This window comes from Ascidia mentula, chromosome 7, assembly GCF_947561715.1.
Source record: "Ascidia mentula chromosome 7, kaAscMent1.1, whole genome shotgun sequence".
NCBI classification, from domain to species: domain Eukaryota; kingdom Metazoa; phylum Chordata; class Ascidiacea; order Phlebobranchia; family Ascidiidae; genus Ascidia; species Ascidia mentula.
Window position 1 is genome coordinate 3,971,594 of NC_138572.1, and position 21,108 is coordinate 3,992,701.

General features: G+C 38.4%; 3 protein-coding genes across 4 annotated transcripts; 1 reads left to right on the plus strand and 2 right to left on the minus strand.

Annotated features, from left to right (window-relative positions):
- The first annotated feature begins 176 nt into the window (after nucleotides 1-176).
- On the plus strand, nucleotides 177-1,582 carry LOC145908259 (transmembrane protein 128-like). The gene is made up of 4 exons (XM_082995500.1): nucleotides 177-563; nucleotides 741-908; nucleotides 1,007-1,151; nucleotides 1,445-1,582. Exons 1-3 carry the CDS (start codon nucleotides 412-414, stop codon nucleotides 1,143-1,145), a joined length of 459 nt encoding a protein of 152 aa, XP_082851626.1. The 5' UTR covers nucleotides 177-411; the 3' UTR covers nucleotides 1,146-1,151; nucleotides 1,445-1,582.
- Nucleotides 1,426-4,108, minus strand: LOC145908258 (endoplasmic reticulum-Golgi intermediate compartment protein 1-like). The gene is made up of 10 exons (XM_082995499.1): nucleotides 3,923-4,108; nucleotides 3,790-3,851; nucleotides 3,458-3,530; nucleotides 3,280-3,368; nucleotides 2,757-2,881; nucleotides 2,339-2,443; nucleotides 2,057-2,120; nucleotides 1,894-1,994; nucleotides 1,712-1,834; nucleotides 1,426-1,567 (listed from the first exon to the last, which is right to left on the minus strand). Exons 1-10 carry the CDS (start codon nucleotides 3,940-3,942, stop codon nucleotides 1,460-1,462), a joined length of 870 nt encoding a protein of 289 aa, XP_082851625.1. The 5' UTR covers nucleotides 3,943-4,108; the 3' UTR covers nucleotides 1,426-1,459.
- Nucleotides 4,109-4,462: 354 nt separating this feature from the next.
- LOC145907961 (disintegrin and metalloproteinase domain-containing protein 12-like) lies at nucleotides 4,463-21,012 on the minus strand. Of its 2 annotated transcripts, XM_082995108.1 has the most exons (21): nucleotides 20,825-21,012; nucleotides 20,591-20,691; nucleotides 20,212-20,370; nucleotides 19,959-20,041; nucleotides 19,715-19,902; nucleotides 19,521-19,615; nucleotides 19,181-19,342; nucleotides 18,762-18,938; nucleotides 18,382-18,512; nucleotides 13,127-13,315; nucleotides 12,488-12,650; nucleotides 11,888-12,002; nucleotides 11,093-11,201; nucleotides 10,607-10,805; nucleotides 10,029-10,097; nucleotides 9,354-9,465; nucleotides 9,021-9,150; nucleotides 8,512-8,589; nucleotides 6,972-7,141; nucleotides 6,245-6,786; nucleotides 4,463-6,025 (listed from the first exon to the last, which is right to left on the minus strand). In XM_082995108.1, the coding sequence occupies exons 1-21, from the start codon at nucleotides 20,973-20,975 to the stop codon at nucleotides 5,801-5,803; spliced, it is 3,348 nt and encodes a 1,115-aa protein (XP_082851234.1). In that variant the 5' UTR covers nucleotides 20,976-21,012; the 3' UTR covers nucleotides 4,463-5,800. The 2 variants fall into 2 exon arrangements, with proteins under 2 accessions (XP_082851234.1, XP_082851235.1); XM_082995109.1 differs by lacking the exon at nucleotides 8,512-8,589.
- Between the last annotated feature and the right edge of the window lie 96 nt (nucleotides 21,013-21,108).

Consider the following 21,108-nt stretch of genomic DNA (forward strand, 5'->3'; position numbering starts at 1 on the left):
GACCTTGCAAAAATTAGAAATGTTGTTTTGTTTGTTAATCACAGTCCTGAGTGTTGACACGCATGGCGTAAGAGAATGCCGGGCCAATCACGCCACTATGTGCAGTGAACCGTGACAGCAAAATAGTGGGTGTTTTTTGTTTTCCTTTTGTGCTGGTTCAGGAGTCTGGAGTGATTTTGCACAATTCGGGGGAGTTCCTGCACGTCAAACATTCAGGGTTTTACACCGTAGCCTTGGCGAGGCTTTGTCCAAGCGTTTTCGTTTAAAAAATTAGAAGTAGGAACTAGCCAGAGAGGTAGTAGTTTTGATAAAAACAATTTGTTTTCAGCAGGTGTCTTTGTCCATTGTCTGTACTGTACGCCTGTAATAATTATTAAACTTTAGTTATTTAGTTTACAGGCTCTTCTTGTCATGGATGAATCTGATAACGCAAGAAGGGTAGGGAAACAACCCACTTCTACCATAGGATTTGACACTATTTCATGGATTGTTTTGTCAGCACTGACTTTGTATTACACGGACATCGTAAATGCAATAAAAGTTGATCAGCGAATCAATGAAACGTAAGATTTTCCACAGCATGATGTATTTTGTAGTATAAATGCCAATTCTGTAATGAATAAATTTTGCATCGTATTTCTTTCAACTTTCATTGGTAATTACACCATATGTATGAGTATATATTAATGCAGACATACAGTAGACCAAAATTATTGTTTTATACTATGTTCTACTTTTAGTTATTCTTTTGTGCTTGCTGTATGGCTGACAACCATTGCTTTTTTCATTGGACTTTATTTCATTCTGTGGGTCAGTATTATAAAAGGAGTGCATTCTGATGACTGGGAAAAATATTTTCCAATTGGAATTCCTATTGCAACAGCAAGTGGCATTTCTGCAGGAATCTGGTAATCTATCTAGCTTAATGTTGCCACAAGTGTAAATAATTTTCCAAAAAAATAGTCAGTGACAGCACATCTATCAAAGATTATGACCCCTTTTACAGCTGGACCATTGCTCTTTGGAGTGTTTATGGAATCAAGAGTCCAATTATAGTGTTTGTCCTGTTTATGGGTTTTGTGATGACTGTTTCTATCATACCAGCTTGGTCAGCAGAAAAGCCGCATCCGAAGAAAGAAAAATAACACTAGGCAAGTAACATTTTCAACACATGCTTGTGTTTTTATTAGCAGTATATTTATGTCGGGCTCAAATGCTCAGCTCGCATATAAAAGTGAAAAAATATATTTCAACACGACCATACTTATACTCATGCATGTCTAAAATAAGCTTTGAAGTTACACTAAAAAAAACTCAACAAAATGTGAGAACAAAATAACATGGTGACTACAATATCACAAATAAAACTGCAAATTCAACAACTGCGACTGTATTTGTGTTCTTAACTGTGATAGCTTCATCTCATACGGTAGCAATTTTCTAGGCATTATCACTGCAATCAGGAGAGTTTCCCCAGGGCAAACTTTTTGTACATCTCTGTGGCTGAAAAGATCATCGAGTCTATTATTCCAGCAACTGTAAATGTTCCGCCTATGATGGCACACACCTGCAAAATATAGGCATGTTTTCCTTGTTTTGTTACTTGGTACGTTATTTATTCATTTAACTATGCATATTTCTTGGTTTTAGCAAAATGTTGATTACAGTGCCTGGGTATCAAATGTTTTTTCTTCTAATCTTTACTACTTACCATGGTTATGAAATGGTAGAATGGCTTTCTTCTTTCAGTGTACTTGACAGTAATTGGTGTTAGCTCATAGCGGAACCACACAGCAGGCATCACTCTTTGTCCATGTCCATATGCAATATAGTCCTTAAAATATATTAAATTTGCATACTTTCAATCGAAAGAAAGGAAAATGTGCAACCCACCTTGTAGGCGTGTGTGTATTGATACATGTAGTAAGTTTTACCATCAATAGTCTCATAAACAGTGGGCACGATTTTCATGACGTAGTCATGTGATGAAAGAGCTGTAAAATTGTGAAGTTAGTCATATTGTTGTCATGTGAGATTTAGATTAAATTTCTCTCACGGTGTTTGTCTTTGGTGTTCTTTCCCTCGAGTTGATTGAAGGCTGAAGTTTTCACATTTGGCACCTGTTAACACACACAACTTCACTTTAAACACAAAAAGGTGTATTGATTAGGAAAAAGTTAAAAAAAATAACATGATTTCATAATTTATGGTAAAAGCCAGTGAGACAATGAGGCCACAAAGCAGTAATTAAACTGCATATTTATTCGACATTTCTGCATTTCCCTAAAGAAAACTTGGCGAAGCCGACTAAAACACTACTTTTTTTTTTCAATATTACCTGTTGTCTGTCACCAAACCAAAGCTCCTTAATTTCATGCGTCATATCTGGATTCGGTGGTTGCTTGGGAGCACTATGTGTTGAGACATGAAAGTTTCCTGGCACCTGAATACAAAAAAACCATTGTTCTGATCACAATATACATAAAGTTGATGTTAAGTCTTTTATCACAATTTTGCTACATTTTTGAAACTGGATTTTTTTATGCAAAAAGTTGTCCTTAACATTAAAGCAAAATGACCTTATGCAGGGTTGCAAAACACAAATCAGGATGCATGCCAAAATATTTCATGCTAACTTGTGGCATGACACATCTTATTGCTTACACAAAAACTTTCCATGTGCGCCCTGTGTTCCGCACCCCTAAACCTAATGTTTTCAATGCTCAAGTAACCATAGACGAATGCAGCAAATGCACCTTGTTAATGTTGAAGCGTGAAGTAAACAAACATCCTTCTCCATCATTAATTGGGATCTTGTCAGAGTTTTCCACTAATCCCACTTCATGTCTACCCATGGAATCCTGTATGTCCATTCCAAGGTCTGCAAAAATTAAACAAACTTGTTACATCTTTCATAATAAGCCTTCTGTTTTGCAGAATAATGGCTAAGAACCTGTTGCTAACACAGCATAACTTATAAATTCAAAAAAATATGTCAACAATGATTTTGTAAACACACAAAATGGCAGTAACAGTAGTGATCAAAAATAATGGAATCCCAGCCATTGGATTTTGAAAACCTTTTTTAAACCAAAACAGATATATCAACTGGGCTAAGGTTGGCAGGTGATGCCCATGTACCATATTATAATATATATACACTAGCTAAGATCACTAAAAAAGCCTTCACAGTCGTGTTATCCTGCTTTGGCATGCAACAGTATGCATGGCTTTTCCAAACCCAATATTGAAAGCTAATGGAAAAAATACAATACTTACATTCACAAGGCATCTTCGGCAGTGATACAACAATCCTTACTGGCACCACATTACCAGCCTGGGGGTCATCCACATATAGTTCACTTACCCTAATCAATAACATGGTAACATTACCAAAAGTACTTTAGATCATGTAACAATTCAACAAATATTAAAAAAATGACTGTGACAAACTTACAATTCAACTTTAATAAAACTCGCCAACTCGCTGATTAGCAAAAACAAGATGAAGAAGCAGCAACCAACAGAAACTAAAGAAAAGCACATTAAAACCTTGTCACAGCAAACAATTATCACACAAATAAATGCATTCTAAAGTTAAGGATTTGGCTAAATTTAAAGAGAATTATGGAATGCAATTACTTTGTCATCCAAAACAAACCCCAAACCCGATGTATAAATATGCACACAGTTCATTTATATACCACACAAATAAAAACATTAGGCTACCATCTACAGCATTTTATTAAAAGTAAAATAGAGTGCAATTTGGGCAATAAATGTTCTTACTTGCAGCTCCAGTGGTTGTTGGCTGAGTAAGATCTTTCGGCACTTTACGGTAAATATCAAATCTACACAAAAAGTTCAAATATAAACACCCAAAACATTGTTTTAGCAGCCAGTTTTGCAAACCGATACGTACCTCCTAATATCAAAAACCATTGTTGGGCCTTAAACTGGATTGGCGACGTTAAGTCAAAAATAGTTGATAACAATGCAATGAACAAGAAGAAGCAGAAAACTGGCTTGTATTGCAGATAGACTATACGACACGTGTGGATGCGGAAGCCAGCAAAAACCTACGGTGTTTTTCTGCGATCCAGGTACGTGTCATTGCCGGAGGGAACGCAGCCAAGCGTTACAAGGACGAGAAGTTACGGGGATTCACCGTAACTACATTTAAAACTATATTACTTCCGTTCAAACTCTCCTACCAACAAAATGTTACTCGTTTTATATGCTGTCAGCTTGTGGCGCAATCCTGCGTTTGACAATGGATTGTCCCAAGGTGCCTTGTGTGGAAATATGAAGTGAAGTTCATCAGCCGAAACAAACGTGAAGCACTGATAACACGAAGCACAAATGCGTGGGGATTTTTGCACTGATGCTACCTTTAGCAGACACCTTTGTGTTATTAATTTCATTGGCAAGACCTGTACAGTATCTTATAACGGCTGTCTGATAAAAAGTAATGTAAGATTTTAATCCTTGCACAATTGATTTGGTTCGACAAAGACAAAACATTTGCATGTTACGAAAAATAAAATACACAACGGTATTGGACAGAACGACTCGGTTAGTAACACAATTACGACGCCAAACGTCAAAAATATACCGGTGCACGCAAGGATACCACGATATTTTTGTTAACGGCTGTCAAATCCATCATAATTTTACATGTGACTGCGGCATCAATATAACCAAAGTGAATGAAAGCACGCAACATTACAGAGAAACTTCCGCATAAAGCTCAGTGTAGTTTTCAAAAGCCAAAATTTGCACAATTTCACGGCCAACGCTTGGGAAAGCTGGACGAATCAAACACCTTTTAATGAAACATTTTGCGTCCATGAATAGATAAATATCTTGCAATTTGTTCGTTGCTAAACGTCCCCTTATTGAATGGTTTTGGGCAAATAAATGTTACATGTTACCCTGTGAGGCTATTAAAATATCGTTAGTATAGGAAATATAATGAAATGTGTTTTACATACAAACATCAAGTTTCAAGTACATAAACAACGTATGTGGACTTATGAGCTCGATAATAAAACAAAGGGGCCGATAAAAATATGTTGAAATCATTGGGAAATTCAACTGCCAAAATGGCTAACAAAATAATTCGCATGATCTATGCATTGCCAAATTCACATTCTGTTGTTGAACTGCAACATTTCTGGGGCGATACAACGAGTTATCGCGGGTTTCATCTGTATGTTCAACTCAAAAAAAGGAAAGTCGACAATGACAAAAACAACGGCTACTGATATTTGAAACAAAAACAATGCACGTCTTTTAGTTTACCAAGTGCTGTACGACTATACTGAAAAAATCAGAATTGGGGAAATATGCTATACACCGAAGTCCCATAAGTGCAAGATACGGCAATGGTTATGCTGTCAGTATAATAGTGATGGCATTTGATTATAATGAATGATTAAAAGCGCTGTTGTTTCATGTATGTTGATGAAGTTAACATCAGGTAAATTTTCAAAGACTTTTATACGTTTGGACGACGTGTTTAGCGCGTACTTCACACGGCAGTGAAGGGGTATAGTGCGATTACTTCGAAAACAAGGCGTATCTCACCCATTTAGTTTCAACTTTCAAGCCATCCTGCGGTCATTGGTCACATTATACGAGTGCCTGTGTGTAGGTTATTACATAAAACAACAATAAAATCAAAGGAACATCTCCTCTGGAACAGTAGCGGTTAGCTTGCATTCCACACGAAAACACTACCCTTGAACCAAAGACAATATAAAGGGCAATTCAGGCTAATGTTGAAAACGAAGAGCTTTTACTGCTGTGCCTGTGCAAACAGCCGTGCTCGCTCCATTACGGACAAGTTCGCCAAGTCTTCTGGAGATTCGGGTTCGACTTGGGAAATGTCTGTAAAATTGCCGCTTGACTGGGGTCGCTGATGCTGACTTGCAGGGGTAAAGGCAGGCTTTGGCGTCATGGAGAGCAACGGATTTGAACCGTGGTAAGGCTTCCTCGCTACGGATGGTGGCAAACCGGTCTTCTGCATTATAAAAATTGGTTGTTCATGAAATTTGGACACAATCAAAACAACGAATGGTTTTTATTTTAGTTCTGGATTAGGTTAAACGTGGTTGTTTTTGTTACGGAGATATATTCAACCAGTAGCCAAGTTTTTTTTCTATTATAGGTTCAAGTTATGCTTGCATGAAATACTACAAAAAAGACAGTAAGCAACAGCAGGTAGAAAACAAAAACTTACCAGGGCAACAGCTGGTTTTGTGGTTGGAGGTGTTGGTGCAGTTCTCGCTGGTGTTGGTTTATTTTGCATTGCAGGTGGTTGTGGTTTTGCTGGTGGCAGTTGAGGTGGTGCAGGCTTGGAAACTGCTGGGGGTGGTGGTTTCGCAGCCGCTGGTGGTGGTGGTTTAAATGGTGCGGTTGGTGGGAGGGGTTTGGATGGTGGTTGAACATTTGAAGATGGTTTGATACCGGGAATCTGAGGTGGCGGTGCTGGTGAAAACTGAGGTGGTGGATTGGTAGGTGGTGTATGAGTAAATGGTTTTATTGCCGCGACTGGCAAAACTGGTGCGGGTGGAGGTGGTCCAGGTGGTGCCCTGGCTGGTGTTCCTGTGGGTCTTGGTGGTGGACCAGCTGGTCGCACTGGTGGCTGGGATGGTCGTTGAGGTGTTTTAATGGCTGCTTGCGATGGTGGAGGTGGACGAACTGGTCCAGCTGTGTTTGGGACAACCCTTACAGATGGTGTTTGATTTTCGTAATTGTCCCAACCATTTGTCTGGTTGTAATCTGAAAAGATTTCAATTTATTGGGCACTGTACCAATTTTCCGTATTTTAAATATAAATGGGTGTTTTTCTGTAGGTGAAAATCGTTATCAAAAAGACAAAATATTGATTTTTGTTCCAGGTTAGTTGAAAGTATTGCACAAAAACATAATTCTGCACAAATAAAAGTCAAGTTCCACTTTTTTACCATATGTTGTCGGTTTGGTGCCCCATGAATCATTGCTCTGTTCCCATCGCGACTGGTTGACAATATACGGTGTTTTTTCAACCAGGTTGCTGTTGACCTGAGCCTTTTCGTTGCTGGACTTGTTCAACGCATGAAGCTTGTTCCTTCGTACCGCTTCCAGTCTTTCCTCCCTGCAAAAAGCGGTTTGAACCGGTTTTGACTGGTGTATTTGTTTCTGTAACTCTATACAGCGTAAGCTGGCGAGGTTAAAAATTCGTGCTTGCTACGCACTTGAGTTCAAAAGTTCCACATATGTTGCTAAAAGCAGGGTCGGCTCAAAGCAATGAGTTGTCACATTACAATAAAAGAATGTGGTGATGTTATTTCACGTCATAAAAGACCCGTATTAGCCAAATCAGAAAAATACGACTTGAACCGACCCTGGCGAAAAAGATGTTAGAACGAAGTAAAATGACAAAAATGTTTTAGTTTTTTTTAAAATGACTATGTTAAACATACTCCTAAATAAAACAGAACGGCATGCGGCTAAATTGACATAAAAGTAAGGAAAGTAAACAGATGGAAAAGACAAGGTCACCATGCAAATTGTTAATACATTTAAGTTAATACCTTTTTCAATTATATGTGCAAGATTGCTAATGCTTTTAAAACAACCTTGCAAATTAGTTATTCAACATGACGCAAGTTAAACTTAAAGAAGTAAGTCAGATATAGTTCTCATAAACGGTAACCTAATACAATATCCGATACCACGCAGGTTGTTATTAGGTCGAATTAAGTGTATTTACAACCCAGAAGGTCACGGCTTTAACAACTTAATGTGACACTAAGTTTAAAAGTGTAGAAACCGCTCTTGTTTGCGTCTTATCACTCCGTCGAATTTACATGGGCGTTATATGTTCATAGACACCAGCATCACCACTACTATGCACTGTACGTTGCCTTTACATGCGGCGTTTTCCCACCTTATAATATGCAAAATCGCCTGGCAACATGTGAGGCAATACACCAGTGTTACACTGTATAAAATTATCTTCTTTACCTGAAAAGGGCTTTTTTTTTCTAAGTCTATTTGCAAGGGGACCATACGAAAATTACAACCACGGTATCGAAGTTCAATTACCAGCTATTCACAAACAACATAATCTGTTTTCATGTAGAAAATAAGGACCTATATGACATGAATATTAATGCAAGGGTATCAGGGATTCGTGTTTCATAACGTTTCTACCAAAAGGTCGCTGAGCTATGTGTTCGTAGACTCTGTCCGCACGATACACAATAATAGTTTGGCGTTAATGATTTGGCAATTGTAATTAACCAAGTTTCGTGACGACTTTTTAGTGTGAAATTTTGGTGCATGCAGGCCACCATTTTTCCGTCCATACTGAAGGAACTATCCCCAGCCAAAAATGCAGATTAATAACAGTGATCCCTTGGCACGTTGCATAGCTCCAAGGGTGGTTAAATGGCTAAATAAAGTGTTTACAAATTACGCGATTAGAAGGAAATTCGTGCGAGTGTTAAAAGACGTTCTTACTCTTCCACCACTGTAGGTTGCAGCGCCACCGAGTGGTAATCAGAGCTCTGCTTCTTAGAGAGCGCCTGACGACGCTGCCTGCAAACAATTCAGGCTACTTTTTGCACAATGATTAACATGATTAAAAAGGTTGAAGTTATAATAAATTCGAAGAATAGCAAGTTGCGTTACACAAGTTGTTTGCTAATGGTGCGAATTGGTAACAAATAATGTTATGTGTAGTTGTAAAACTGCCAGTCAGTATCTTTAATCTATTCAGAGAAAGTGTAACATTATCATGGCGCAGCAACGCCCCGAAAAGGTTTGTTAAATAATACAAAACAAGGAATTAACAAGTTCCATCATTATTTTAAAGTAAGAATAGTCAAAACTCTGCATAGAAGAAACAAATGCAAGCATTGCACACAACAAACACAACGTAACACCCAGACGAACACAAATCCAAGGCGTTACGTCACGGTCCGTGACGTCATCGTGCCGCCATGCGCCACTGCTACACGGGTCGGTACCTGTTTTTCCGCATCTTCTGGATGTAGGCGCGACCTCCACAGTAACGAAACCACAGGAAAGTCCCCAAACCGAGAATCAAAGGCAATACGACCAGGAACATGACGAGCATCAGAACCATCTGCGTATCAACTGTGAAACAGACGGGATTTTTGGTTGCTTGTATACATGTGATGCCTTGCTCCGGTGTGAAAACATGTGGCCCTTTAACCACTAAACAACTATAATACATAAGTTATAGGATATAATCAGATGTGAGTGCAGCGTTAAACCAATACTTTCATGTTGGTCACCACAATAGGATTCGATAACCAAAGCAAGGCAAATGAAATTACCTAGGTCTTCTGATGCAGATCCGCTATCCACACTTCCACCGGTTCCTGGATTTAAGCAGTCAGGGGGTGAGAAACCTGCTTCGCAATGGCAATTGAGATTGTTGTTGCACACCTGTAAAACGGACAAGATGCAAGTAATGCAATTATAGTGTGTGGGTCCTTTTTTTATAATGAAGTGCATGGAATTGTGATATTCAGGTCTTGGGTTTAATTGTGGAAAACTGATTTGTAACCAGTGAAAGGTTACTATATACAAGGTTGCCATATACGTGCCTACATTCCACATGGGTACTTAATTTTGGTCCAGCAGACTGGTGGAACCCTGGTACGATAGATCTATACACAAAACTTAGGCATTCTTGACTCAATTTTCATCGAGCGATCAATAAGTGTACGTTGAAAAACTTCTTTCAAATTAAAAGTTTTCTTGTCTCGAAATTTGTTTCATGTTGATTGGTTGAAGGTTTTTAAATACTAGGAAGGAATCTTTTTATGGACGCATGTTCTTCGAAAGCACATCCCCCACCCCCAGGCATCGCTTAAATTAGCAACAAAAAGAAATAATGCACACAGCGATCAGTCTACAGTCGTTCCAAACGTTCTTCGTTCATGTAGTGATCTTAATATCATGTATTTTCCTACGTCTAGCTAAATATTTCTGGTAGAACATCTTACCCCGTTTCCATTGCATTTGTCCACACAAGTAAGAGCGGTCGTAACAACGCAATTACCGTCGCTGCATACCTGGAACATAAAGTAAACGTAACAACAATATTCGCAGAGTTTAAACTTAATAGGTTAAATGGTTGAGGAATTTTACTTTCTTTGGAAGGTGTTTGGGAAGTTAATTAGGTCCGTTGTAAGTAACACGGAATTCCCTAGCTGTCAAAAAGCAAATTTTCATATGTTAGTGGTTTGGTCAGCTATTATTATACAAGTGGTTCTCAAGCTTTTTATCATACAATCCCCTTTATCCGAAATATATATATTCAAAGCTTAAACACCAAACCCGAAATTTAGTTTGTAAATAGTATGTTTAAATAAGTTTATCAGTAAGAGCGCCCAAGTCCCTACAATCGCAAAACTTTTTCATATCTTATATCAAAAACTCGCAATAACATTTTTGACAAAATTCCCACCATTAGGGAATTTCCGAACCGCAGTGAAATACCCCTCGCCTAGAACCTTATCGAGGGGCAAACGACCAAATTCCCAACCTTCCATACAATGAAACATTCAACAAAAATTTATACCTTGCCGTCACCGCACATCGATCCATCTTTTACAAGCCCAGGATCGCTAACGTCAGTAGCGTTGGCATCGGAATACGTCGCTTTGCACTGGACTCTAACACCGTTCAATGTAACAGTATTCAAGTAAGCCTCGTAATTGCGGTTTACAATAGGATGGCGCTGGCCTCCAGAGCACTGCAACTTTCCGCATGTGGAGTTCCTGGAAAGGGTACAGTATTTGGGTTGCCGAAGTTCGTATATTTAAACTCGTAACCGCCAATGAGGCTTCTTTAATTGACCTGTGTTCGCTTTGGAGTGATAAAAATATTCTTACGTTACGCGTGCGTACGCAGCGTGACCTAAATATGGAGGTAAACGCGTTTCGGATGTAGGTGAACTACGGCAGGTCATGGTATTTCCCTAAACCGTTCATATTAAACAATACTCGACAGCAGTATATAAGAGATCGTATATAGGCTGTGGAAACCACTGACTAAGCCTTCTTACCCTTTGGTGCATTTGATGAAGTTTCCTTTGTCGTCTCGCCCACAGTTGCCGTTCTTGTTTCCACGTTTGTTCACGTATTCGTAACACAAAACATCCCCATTCACTGCCCCTGGGGTACAAAAGCGGATTTATTTGACTTATCAATATATCCATATATTTAAACTTCTAAAAGTTTCACATTATTAACTACTTTCAATATAAGTTGGTGTCGCTGAAACAATGACAATGCATAGTAGAGGGATAGAACCTAGCAAAATTGTAGAAATGTGCACTGTAAGGCGCACGTGCTGAATACATATTTCAATGTCCCCACTCTGATAAATTATATCTATTTTTGACCGAAGTTTAATATGTGCATATTCCTGTGAAGAAAAGTACCCAGCAGTTTCAAACAACTTAACAGTGTCATTGAGTAGGCATATTATCACCACAGACCGTGTGATTCCCGGTCATCGGGAGTTTAAACCATCGACACATTTATGACCTGATAATTATCAATATGGTAATTAAAATCAACAACACAAGGCCCATAACACAACCTGCGGCACTCCGGCTATCCGAAAGTTCACATAAAGTAGAGATTATCCTTAGCACAGGGTTTCTTAACTACTGGCTGTCCACACACTTGTTGAAAGTTTTTATAAATAGGAGCAAAACAAAGGGGTTAAAATTAATTTCGGGTTCTTGGGGTCCACAGAGTTTCATAAATTGGTCCGATGGTCCACCGACCTAAGCCAGTGAAGTAACCCTGTTCTAAAAGTTTTTCAGGAAACGAATACAATTTTAGAAACGTACCTTCACCCCATACATTTTCGCATTGTATATCATGGGTAAGACAAACACCTTCAGCACACATGGCGGTTTTAGAAGCACAAGGCCATCCGTTTTGCATATACACGTTGCCTGGACACTGCAACAGAAGGGAATGTCTTAATAATCATTTTTGGCAGCGCGGTGTTCATATAACATTTTTCAATACTGCTGATTCTATTTGAACAAGCGATACTTCTAGCGAAATGTCGATTGAAAACCTTGTGAAACAAACGACTTGGGATTTAACACAGAATTTGTTGGATGTGTCTGTTGTTGGCAAAATTACCATTTAATCAGACAGGTGTTACACAAGGTTTAAATAACTTTTTTGGGTATAGCGCACCACTCCCCACGAAACACCCGCAAGGCTTTAATCCATAAATCTAATTTATTAATGTGTCGCCTATTTTTTATTTCGTTTACTTGTCACTGTACCCACATTTTGGGGTAGATGACCAGTCAACAGTATTGCGCAAAGAAAAGATTGTGAATTTTTTTCAACGTATATTTTTGAGACAACTCGCCTCCATTCGTACTAAAATATCGCACTTTGAAATACTTGATGAAGTAAAAACAACTTACGTTTGTGGAGTGCCCCGAGCAATACTCAGGAAGGTCGCACTCATTGCCATTGGTCGCCCTGCACATTGTACCGGCCCTTGTATATTGGCAACCCGAACAACACTCTCCGGAGTCGCATTGCGCGTTAGGCTGTAGCATACAAGTGGTCGCATTGCAGCATGTGCTGTGAATCAAAACGCAACGCTTTATTATTATGGGTAGAAGATCTGGTGCGTTCGTAAGGCTGTAAATTTGCAACTACGGTTCGAATCGTCACATACGAGATAAAATCGAAAAGTATCGCTACGGGTGAGGTTTGAATCCACGACCCTCAGCATTGATCTATCTACATACCTGGACACAGATGCCCCTTGCGATATTCTACAGCACATACAGACGCTTACGTTTCGACAAAAAACAAGATTACCTTGGTCCTACACTTACAAAGTTCAATTAAAAACACATTCGGGACTTACAATAATCATAAAATGGACTGGACTATAACTTCACATGAACAATATGAAGCACAAAGATCCAAGTCTTAGAATAGCCAACACTATAAAGGTTCCTATGTAAAGATTTGAGATACAGTTATCCCACCATTGTAAATGTGAATGGCCAGTGTGCTATTCATTCGAAACGTAAACAAGAAACACAAACCTTTTGCAGTCCTCAGCCAAGCCGCAGTCGCATTCTTCCCCTTCTTCCACGATGTCATTCCCGCATTTGGCCCCGGCGTACAGACGGTCAGGAGGCGGAACATTGAGCAAACAGTTTCCCAATCCCAACCTTAAGCTCTGTTCGAGGTAGGTTTTACTGCACGACGACCATGCCTTATCGGGAGAAGACCTATGTAAAAATGTGTTGGTTTAACAAAGTGGGTCTCAAATTTCTTCGCGTGAATGCAAGAGAGTTAGGCTTGAATGCTGCCTGTCATAAGGGAATAACCCGTCACACGCATTATAGGATGTAACGGTGAAAAATTAGAGTATAACTGGTCAACAACAAATAGGTTAAAGTTCCCAGGCACCGTCTGTAAGTGTTTTACAGTTGTCTATTTTATTAATTTCAGTATGGTTGTTGCTCTTGTTTGTATGTGGCTTTATTCTACAATATTTGCAGAAACTGATGATGCGCATACCATTCGTTAGCAAAATCGATAGTTTTTGACAGAAAAATCACCTAACATCAATCAGAGATTTATTTATATCTTCTGAAAGTGTTGGTTTTTTCGTACTACGGCTCGAATTAACAACACAAGTTTTGAATCCTCAGTAAAACGACAATCTGATGCCAACGTAATTCCGAAGGCAACTTAGAACCGATTCAAGTCCAGCAAGCGGAAGAACTGACGACATCATAGCGCCGTCAATTTACATTCGCGCCTTGCCTGGAGGGTTAATACAACCAAAAGGTTTCCAATGATTGAGTATGTTCTGGGCATTGGTAAGCCGCAGTGTGTGTAATCGCCCGGTACGGATTAATTGGCAAAGCTGCTTAAGATTTGGGTTGAGTTCTTGTTTTGCTGGATAATATTTGCATGTGATGCCAAGGTATGTGGGTCACATAGTCGTGCACCCAAGCACACATTTCCGGGCAAAATTGTACCTCATACACACATATATACATATATATAGCGGTTGGTTTAAAAATTCGGAACTGGGAAAGTTGTTGCAGTAGGATTGTGACTGTTTAAACGAAATAATTGGTCTATTGTTAATGCAATAATATACTTGTTCAGGAGCTTTAAACACAATGATGTGGACACTCTTGTCAAACAAAATGAAACACAACACATTCAAATAAGCAATAAATCTAATCTAAACCTATGTACAAAAAGAAACGCCATCGCATCGAATGACTTTCACCGGAACATACAACCCAAGACCAGTTAGTCATTTTTTTGAATCTAAACCTGGTCGTAAGTATTGAAAAAAATTGCCAATAAATGGTATTTTATTGTCGCCTATATGTACAACCATAGCTTTGACAAACATACCAGAATACTAACCACATGGAAAGCTAATACATGTCAGACCTGGCTAATACGGGTATGTAGTGGTCAGTGGAGTGCATTACAAGGCGGACAGATGGCGGAAGTTGTTTTCTGTACCTTAACAGAAAGGACGGCCAGTACAAAATGACGTCACATCCTTAAAAAAGTCATGTGACGTGTGCGCAGGTGAACGGACAATCACTTTGTTACGAAACAATTGTTTGCGTAGTTACGAATGTTGGTGTTCATTATGACTGTAAAACGCTTATTTTAATACAGCGTCATGCACATAATGCGGGGCTACTGAACTAAAACGGTGATTAGGAAAGCGATATTTATAGAGTAACGGTTTTTGTGCTGTTTTTAGCACTAAGAGGCGATTTACCGTTGCAAAATGCTAATTGTAATTAACAAAACATAGGTTCGACCGGTTCGCAATATTACGTAGCATCAACGATCGACGTTTGTAGGACAAGTGGGCAATTTTTACACAAAAAACTCATTCGTGTAAGGACATCTATGTAATCACAAAACGATGCTAAATTTAAGAGTAACCAGCGCAAACATGGATTTATTTCCATTATCTATGAGCGCGAAATGAAGTTGGCATCAAAAGTCAACGTCTACCAGGCAACAGGCGACCATAAAAACATTGAATTCGACTCCAACTGCGAAAATATAGTTCAGATTGTCTTGTTGTGCTGGGTCGATGGAACGTGACTCGGGCAGACGCGCGTAGGTGGTTTAAAAGAGAGCAACGGAGGCAAGGTCTTTGAAGGAGAAACCCAAGCGCCCTTCCTCTAGCTGTGAGTCATCGGTGAATACCGAGCCTTGAAATGAATTTTGCGCCGGCAAGCACGCCACCTTGTTATCCACAAACTCGTAGATTGTGTTTTGGGTAAACGCCTTTAGTTGTGCAGACTTATACCAAGAATACACCGTTATTATTGTTCGTTTAAAACAGTGTTTCTTAACCTTTTTTGGATCACGAACCCCTAAAACATTCTTTGAAAAGCTATGGACCCCTTTGCAAGAAGCAAATGTCGAAAAATTAAAATTCGTGGACAGCGAAACCTTATGGACAGAGGAAAATACGTGGATTTTCGGAATAATTTTATTTCGTTTCATGGACCCCTTAATGCATCTTCTCGGACCCCTTGGGGATTCATGGACCCCAGGTTAAGAACCCCTGGTTTAAAACAACCGAAGCTTGCTGGAGAATGTAAAAGCGTGACGGCGGAGCAACAAAAACGCTGTTCCTTTAAAAACAAGACTCCTTCGGGCGGAAATAGAACAGCAGACAATGCGGTTGCCATTAAAATTTTTCTGAAATATTAAGAAAGCGCCCTGTTCGAGGTACGAAGACTGAAAAGGAAAACCCGCGGGCCCTGTTTTTTTGGTGGATGGGAGAACACATAGTTACCTAATAGCGTGGATAACAAGCATGCTGCTGACACGTTTTGAGGAAGCCTAAAATCAATAGCGAGCATCAATAAGCCCACAGTTACCCAAGCAGGAGGGCGAAAAACGGTTGTGTAATAAGCCATGAGGAAACGACCAGAGACTTAAGAATGCATGGCGCGGTGTAAACGACCAAGTGAACAACAAGTCCATAACAAGACATAATACTGATGTTAACTTCACCGATTAATGTGGGTAATTTAAAATCTTCGCACTGCATGATTGTGAAAAACATAAACAAAAAGTTCTGAAAACTAATGAAATAAACAGAGGAAACAATACTGTTTTTTCGTAGCACATTTAAAACCTATCGGGCAAGGCCTTATAATACATAAAACATTTAAAGATGCAATAAATTATAAAAATAATTATAAATGCATAATTATAAATGCAACTTAACAACACAGTGAATTGCTCGTACAGCCTTAAAAGTTATGATTATGGCAGGTCGCGTATGCAGAGGGAATACAAGTTGTACAGATGCCTACCCTGCGGCGCATTTGCGTTTTGATACAAACAACAGCTTCGGCTTGCAAAACTTTCCGTAATTGAACAACAGTACAGGGTACAGGACAACATCAATAAACAGGACACAGAAAGATACATCATATTGTACGCCTCAGAAACGTGCTTATTTGTTCATAAAATACAGATTATTGGTAATACGACGTGGTTCTGAACGTTATTTGATCGACCACCTTCAAAAATGGGTCAACCATGACGAAAAACGAGCTGAAATTCAGACGGGAACTCGGGCACATATCCCATATTCCGGCATCAAAAACCAGTGTGCTTATTTTTTGTTCAATATTGATGTAATCTTGTCTAGAAGATTGGAAATTAATATGTAAACTAGAAGTGCGTACAGACTGCGCAAAACTGTTACTGGTTCATGTTGCGCCATAACCGCTTAAAATCGCAACGTCAGAATCAAGCCAAAGGTGAGAGTGTGTTGCAATGCCCAAGAAGACCCTATGGAAACCACTACGTGAGGATTGGAAGTTCGTTGCTGTATTTCGCTTAATGATGACTCGGAGAAGCGCGGTTTGTCTGTTGCAACCTTAATCCTAACACATAGTCAAAAAAGCACGTATTTGTGTTTATGCAGAATCAACAGCATCCATGCCAACAAGATTGCCTTTTTCCAAACGGGTAACCTTCAACGTTAACACGATTCCTCATGGTGAGACCCAACTGTTTCAGACACTAGATCCACGTCAATACAAAAACGTAGGTTTTGTATAGATAAGTGCATCACATTCCAGGGAATGTTTCGCTTTTGTTTCATCAAAAGTCTGGTCAACAACGTTACAAATATTCAACAATTTTTACATTGTGAAAAAGCTGCGTGTAGAAAACGAAAGGAGGCGGTAAATAATAGAAACGAAAGAATACAAAAAACCTACGTCTGACTCAACGTGTCCCCAACAATCGACCATGTTGTCGAATTACAATGCATTACTAGCTTTCGAGAAAGGCTCTGATTGCAAGAGGAAATTGACCGAGGACAAATGACGTAACGTCCAGAGCTCCAACGCGAAAGCAGCCGAAATCCTGTAATTCGTGACGAAGGATCACGCGCTCGATTAATCGAATTTATATTAAATTGCTGTTTCCTTGCGAAACGTGGCTGAGACAAGCACACTGATTTCTGTTCTCAGCATTTTACTTTCGTCCGGTAAAACAAAAAAATATATACCTTATAGGCCATAGCAAATTATAAAAGTTATGTGCACTGATGACAAATTGTTCATAAGCCAGATTTTCTTTACAGTGAAAAACACAAGTACGTCAACTGCCAGGATCTATAAATACCATACGTCACAACTACAAGCGTCCAAAATTCCATCTTAGGTAAAAACAGCAACAAGTTTGTTTCTAAATGTGGAATGAGGAGATTAATCAGGCGCCAAAAGAACTCTCAACAGTCGTCAGGACTCAAAAGGTATTGAAGCAGAACTTGACATTTAGTTTAGTGCTACTGTCTGCACTGTACTACCTGTTTTGCCTATTAACACTACTTCAATTGAAGTAGCTTAGTAGTGGCTGATCAACATATATTATGCTCTGAAGGAAGCTAGGGACGACCTGATTTTCAATATGTATTGTATATAAACTAAATATGAAATCTTTGCAAACAACCCTCTTTAAGTAGTAGCTTGTAAAAGCTTGTGCTGTAAATTTGTTCCAAAATCAGTCTGTCACATGAAGTACACTACAAACTATTGCAGTTAAGAAAACAGAGTATATACAGCCTACTGCAAAATACCGCAGAAAACAAAAAATAAATATGTAAGTTTGGATGGAATTCACACAAAAAGAGGCCCTGGTGTAAGTATTGATCTACAACACACAAGAAAACAAAAAAAAAATATGTAAGTTTGGATGGAATTCACACAAAAAGAGGCCCTGGTGTAAGTATTGATCTACAACACACAAGTGTTTCAAGTAAACTTACCCAGATGATGGTGCCATAAGACATTCTTTGTCCGTCGGACATGCACAATCAGAGGTGTCATGGTTCATACCGAAGTTGTGACCCATTTCATGAGCTATTGTAGCTGCCACACTCAAGGTAGATGATTTGTCCTGAATACAAGAGGTTTGCATTAAGGTAATGCATTGATTTCCAACCGTTCTTGGAATATAAAATCCTTGTGGAATTTATGAAGATTTCATAAAGTGCATGATAACATATTATCAGAGTAAAGCTAAAGAAAAGCTTATGGCACCACTAAAAATTTCAAACGGCACCCCAGAATACCGAAATTAACAACAAAATATGGAAGTGTATGTCTGTTTCTGTGTATAAGTTTAATCCATCCTGAAGTGTAATACCTGGTTGACACCACCAGATCTGTCAGTGCACATTGTTCCAACTGTTGCCATGCCAATTGTGGATCCATCAAAATTGCCTCCATATAACAATTGCACATTGTCAACATAGACCCATGAAGAATCAGGAGGGTCTGATCTACGCTTTGTCTGTCTGTAGCTTAGGAATTCATTCAGCACCTAAGTACAGAAATACAAAAAAAATACTTCTTGTATGAAAGAATTTGTAAATTAAGGTAAAATTTACATTACAAACTCATTTTTACATCCAGACATGAGAATTGGAATACTTTAAAAAGTGTTTTTGCCACAAATTTGATGATCTGAAATTGGTCTTTAGGAAAAATTTGTTCTATGACCACTTAATTATGACTGTCGCTACAAAAGCAAGTGTAAAAAATGCCCAAGGCCATTTCTCATACCTCCTGTGCATTTGTTTTGAGTGGAATTTTGTCAGTTTTCCATTTCTCAATGTTAGACAGTGCAACCCTAATGTTTAACATTCGATAAAATGTGTCAATGTAATTGACAATTTCAATTATTTTGTGATCGAGCAATAGTGGATCCTCAAGAAAACGGGAAGTCTGTGAAATCAAGAAGTCATTATGAGATCATAATCATTTAAAAGTAATAATTTATGGTTAAAAAAGTAACAGTGACAACACAAAAACAAAAATTTATGCTTCTGTGTTGCTTTTAGTTGTGGAGTATTTAAAATCAGCAAAAGCAAATAATTTAAAGCAAAATAGCCATATGTTATACCACTGCTTTATCTGACACCATCATCAGCTCCACAAACTTTTTTTCAGTTGTTGCATCTCTCCTATGCCTTAAATGTGGTTCATTCTCTTCCATCTCTGCACATAAAATAGGTTAAAAAGCTACTATGCTACCAACATGTATAATGCAATGATACTAAATGCATAAACATCACATATTTATTTAATAAAACCCACCTGTAAGAGCACGTATTTTGTTTATCATAGAAATTAACTCCTGGCTTGAATTCCTGTTTCCACATGCACCAGAAAATTCATTTTCATCAACATGATAAGCTGCATGGATTTCACTTGCTTGTTTGAAAGTGGTGGGTTTTGAAATGGGATTGATCATTAGAGTGCGATCGTCCAAAAATATGGTGCCACTGGTTGGTGTACAGTGCTTTAGGTTTTTGAAGTAAAGTTTTTTCTATATTCTTACCTTAACCCATAACATGTGCTCATAACCACTTTGCTGTTTTTTACCCCTTGTACTGAACCTTGGTAGTAACAGTGGTTTCTTTCCTGTGAAATATTGTAGTAAAACAAATGCATTTAATTTGTGAGGAATTTAAACAGTATTAACTTATAGTGACAAAAACATTTTTATTGTACATTATATTTCTGCTAGAACAAGTGCAGTTCTGGATTTCAAGCCACAAAAACACAGAATAATAAATTGTAGACAGCAAAACCTTTGTAGAAGGACGGCGTATTTCAGCAACATTGTCATCAAGCAAAGTGGTTGAAAATGATCGAGGGAGGAGTTCCAAATTAAGCGATAATTCAACCTTATATTTTGTACCATTAATTTCAAACACAAAATAAGTGTTCTTGTGATGAATGGAAGTGGTCTAAAGCAACGTAATTTTTTATTATTTAAAAATGTATAAAACAACAGGTAAATTTTTGTCAACAGTATTACAGTAAGCAAAGAATTAAAAAAATTCAAATCACAAAAATACTGTTATTTCAATTTATGTAATATTTTTTTAATGTGGCATAAATCAAAATATTTCTTAATATAATAATCAAATTTGTTTGTTTCAGGAAAGTTTAAACTCAAAATCTCACATTTGTAACAGCTGTACTTAAACCTATCTTCTGATGTTTAAACTTTTCATCGTGAAATTGAATTGGTTTAAATAGATGGTGACCGGATGCATACTTGGTGACTGCAAGCAAAAGTTAGTTTAGCACTAGGCCTATCAACATTCATAATACAACTAAAAAAAACAGTACAAACAACACTTTTTGATAAGCACAGAACATATTTTTGCTGTAACAAATTAACTAAAAATTCCATGCCTGTTAGGATGTCATCCTCAAATTGTTGGCAATTTCCAATTGCAAAGGCCAAAATGACCACAATTGCAGCTGCATAGCTACTACGCCAAAAAGGCACCATAGCCTTACACAAATGAATACAAAAATTATTGTACAGCTCCTGATGTATCATAGAAAAGACACAAGATTACAACAACCTGCGTTCCACACACCACATCACTAACAATGTTCTGATAATGACAGTGCAATTGAATATAAGTCTCGAGTACAACCATAAAAACAGAGACTCACTTGTGCCACCAAGC

What these genes read in the sequence shown, in the direction of transcription:
- LOC145908259 (XM_082995500.1), top strand. Translation starts at nt 412, where the DNA reads ATGGATGAATCTGATAACGCAAGAAGGGTAGGGAAACAACCCACTTCT. An exon ending in GATCAGCGAATCAATGAAAC is followed by an intron (nt 564 to 740) that starts GTAAGATTTTCC and finishes TTCTACTTTTAG; the next exon opens with TTATTCTTTTGTGCTTGCTG. An exon ending in GGCATTTCTGCAGGAATCTG is followed by an intron (nt 909 to 1,006) that starts GTAATCTATCTA and finishes CCCCTTTTACAG; the next exon opens with CTGGACCATTGCTCTTTGGA.
- LOC145908258 (XM_082995499.1), bottom strand. Translation starts at nt 3,942, where the DNA reads ATGGTTTTTGATATTAGGAG. An exon ending in AGTTTTATTAAAGTTGAATT is followed by an intron (nt 3,369 to 3,457) that starts GTAAGTTTGTCA and finishes GTTATTGATTAG; the next exon opens with GGTAAGTGAACTATATGTGG. An exon ending in GGTTTGGTGACAGACAACAG is followed by an intron (nt 2,121 to 2,338) that starts GTAATATTGAAA and finishes GTGTGTTAACAG; the next exon opens with GTGCCAAATGTGAAAACTTC.
- LOC145907961 (XM_082995108.1), bottom strand. Translation starts at nt 20,975, where the DNA reads ATGATACATCAGGAGCTGTACAATAATTTTTGTATTCATTTGTGTAAG. An exon ending in TGAGGATGACATCCTAACAG is followed by an intron (nt 20,692 to 20,824) that starts GCATGGAATTTT and finishes TTTTGCTTGCAG; the next exon opens with TCACCAAGTATGCATCCGGT. An exon ending in TTGGCTGAGGACTGCAAAAG is followed by an intron (nt 12,651 to 13,126) that starts GTTTGTGTTTCT and finishes TTTGATTCACAG; the next exon opens with CACATGCTGCAATGCGACCA.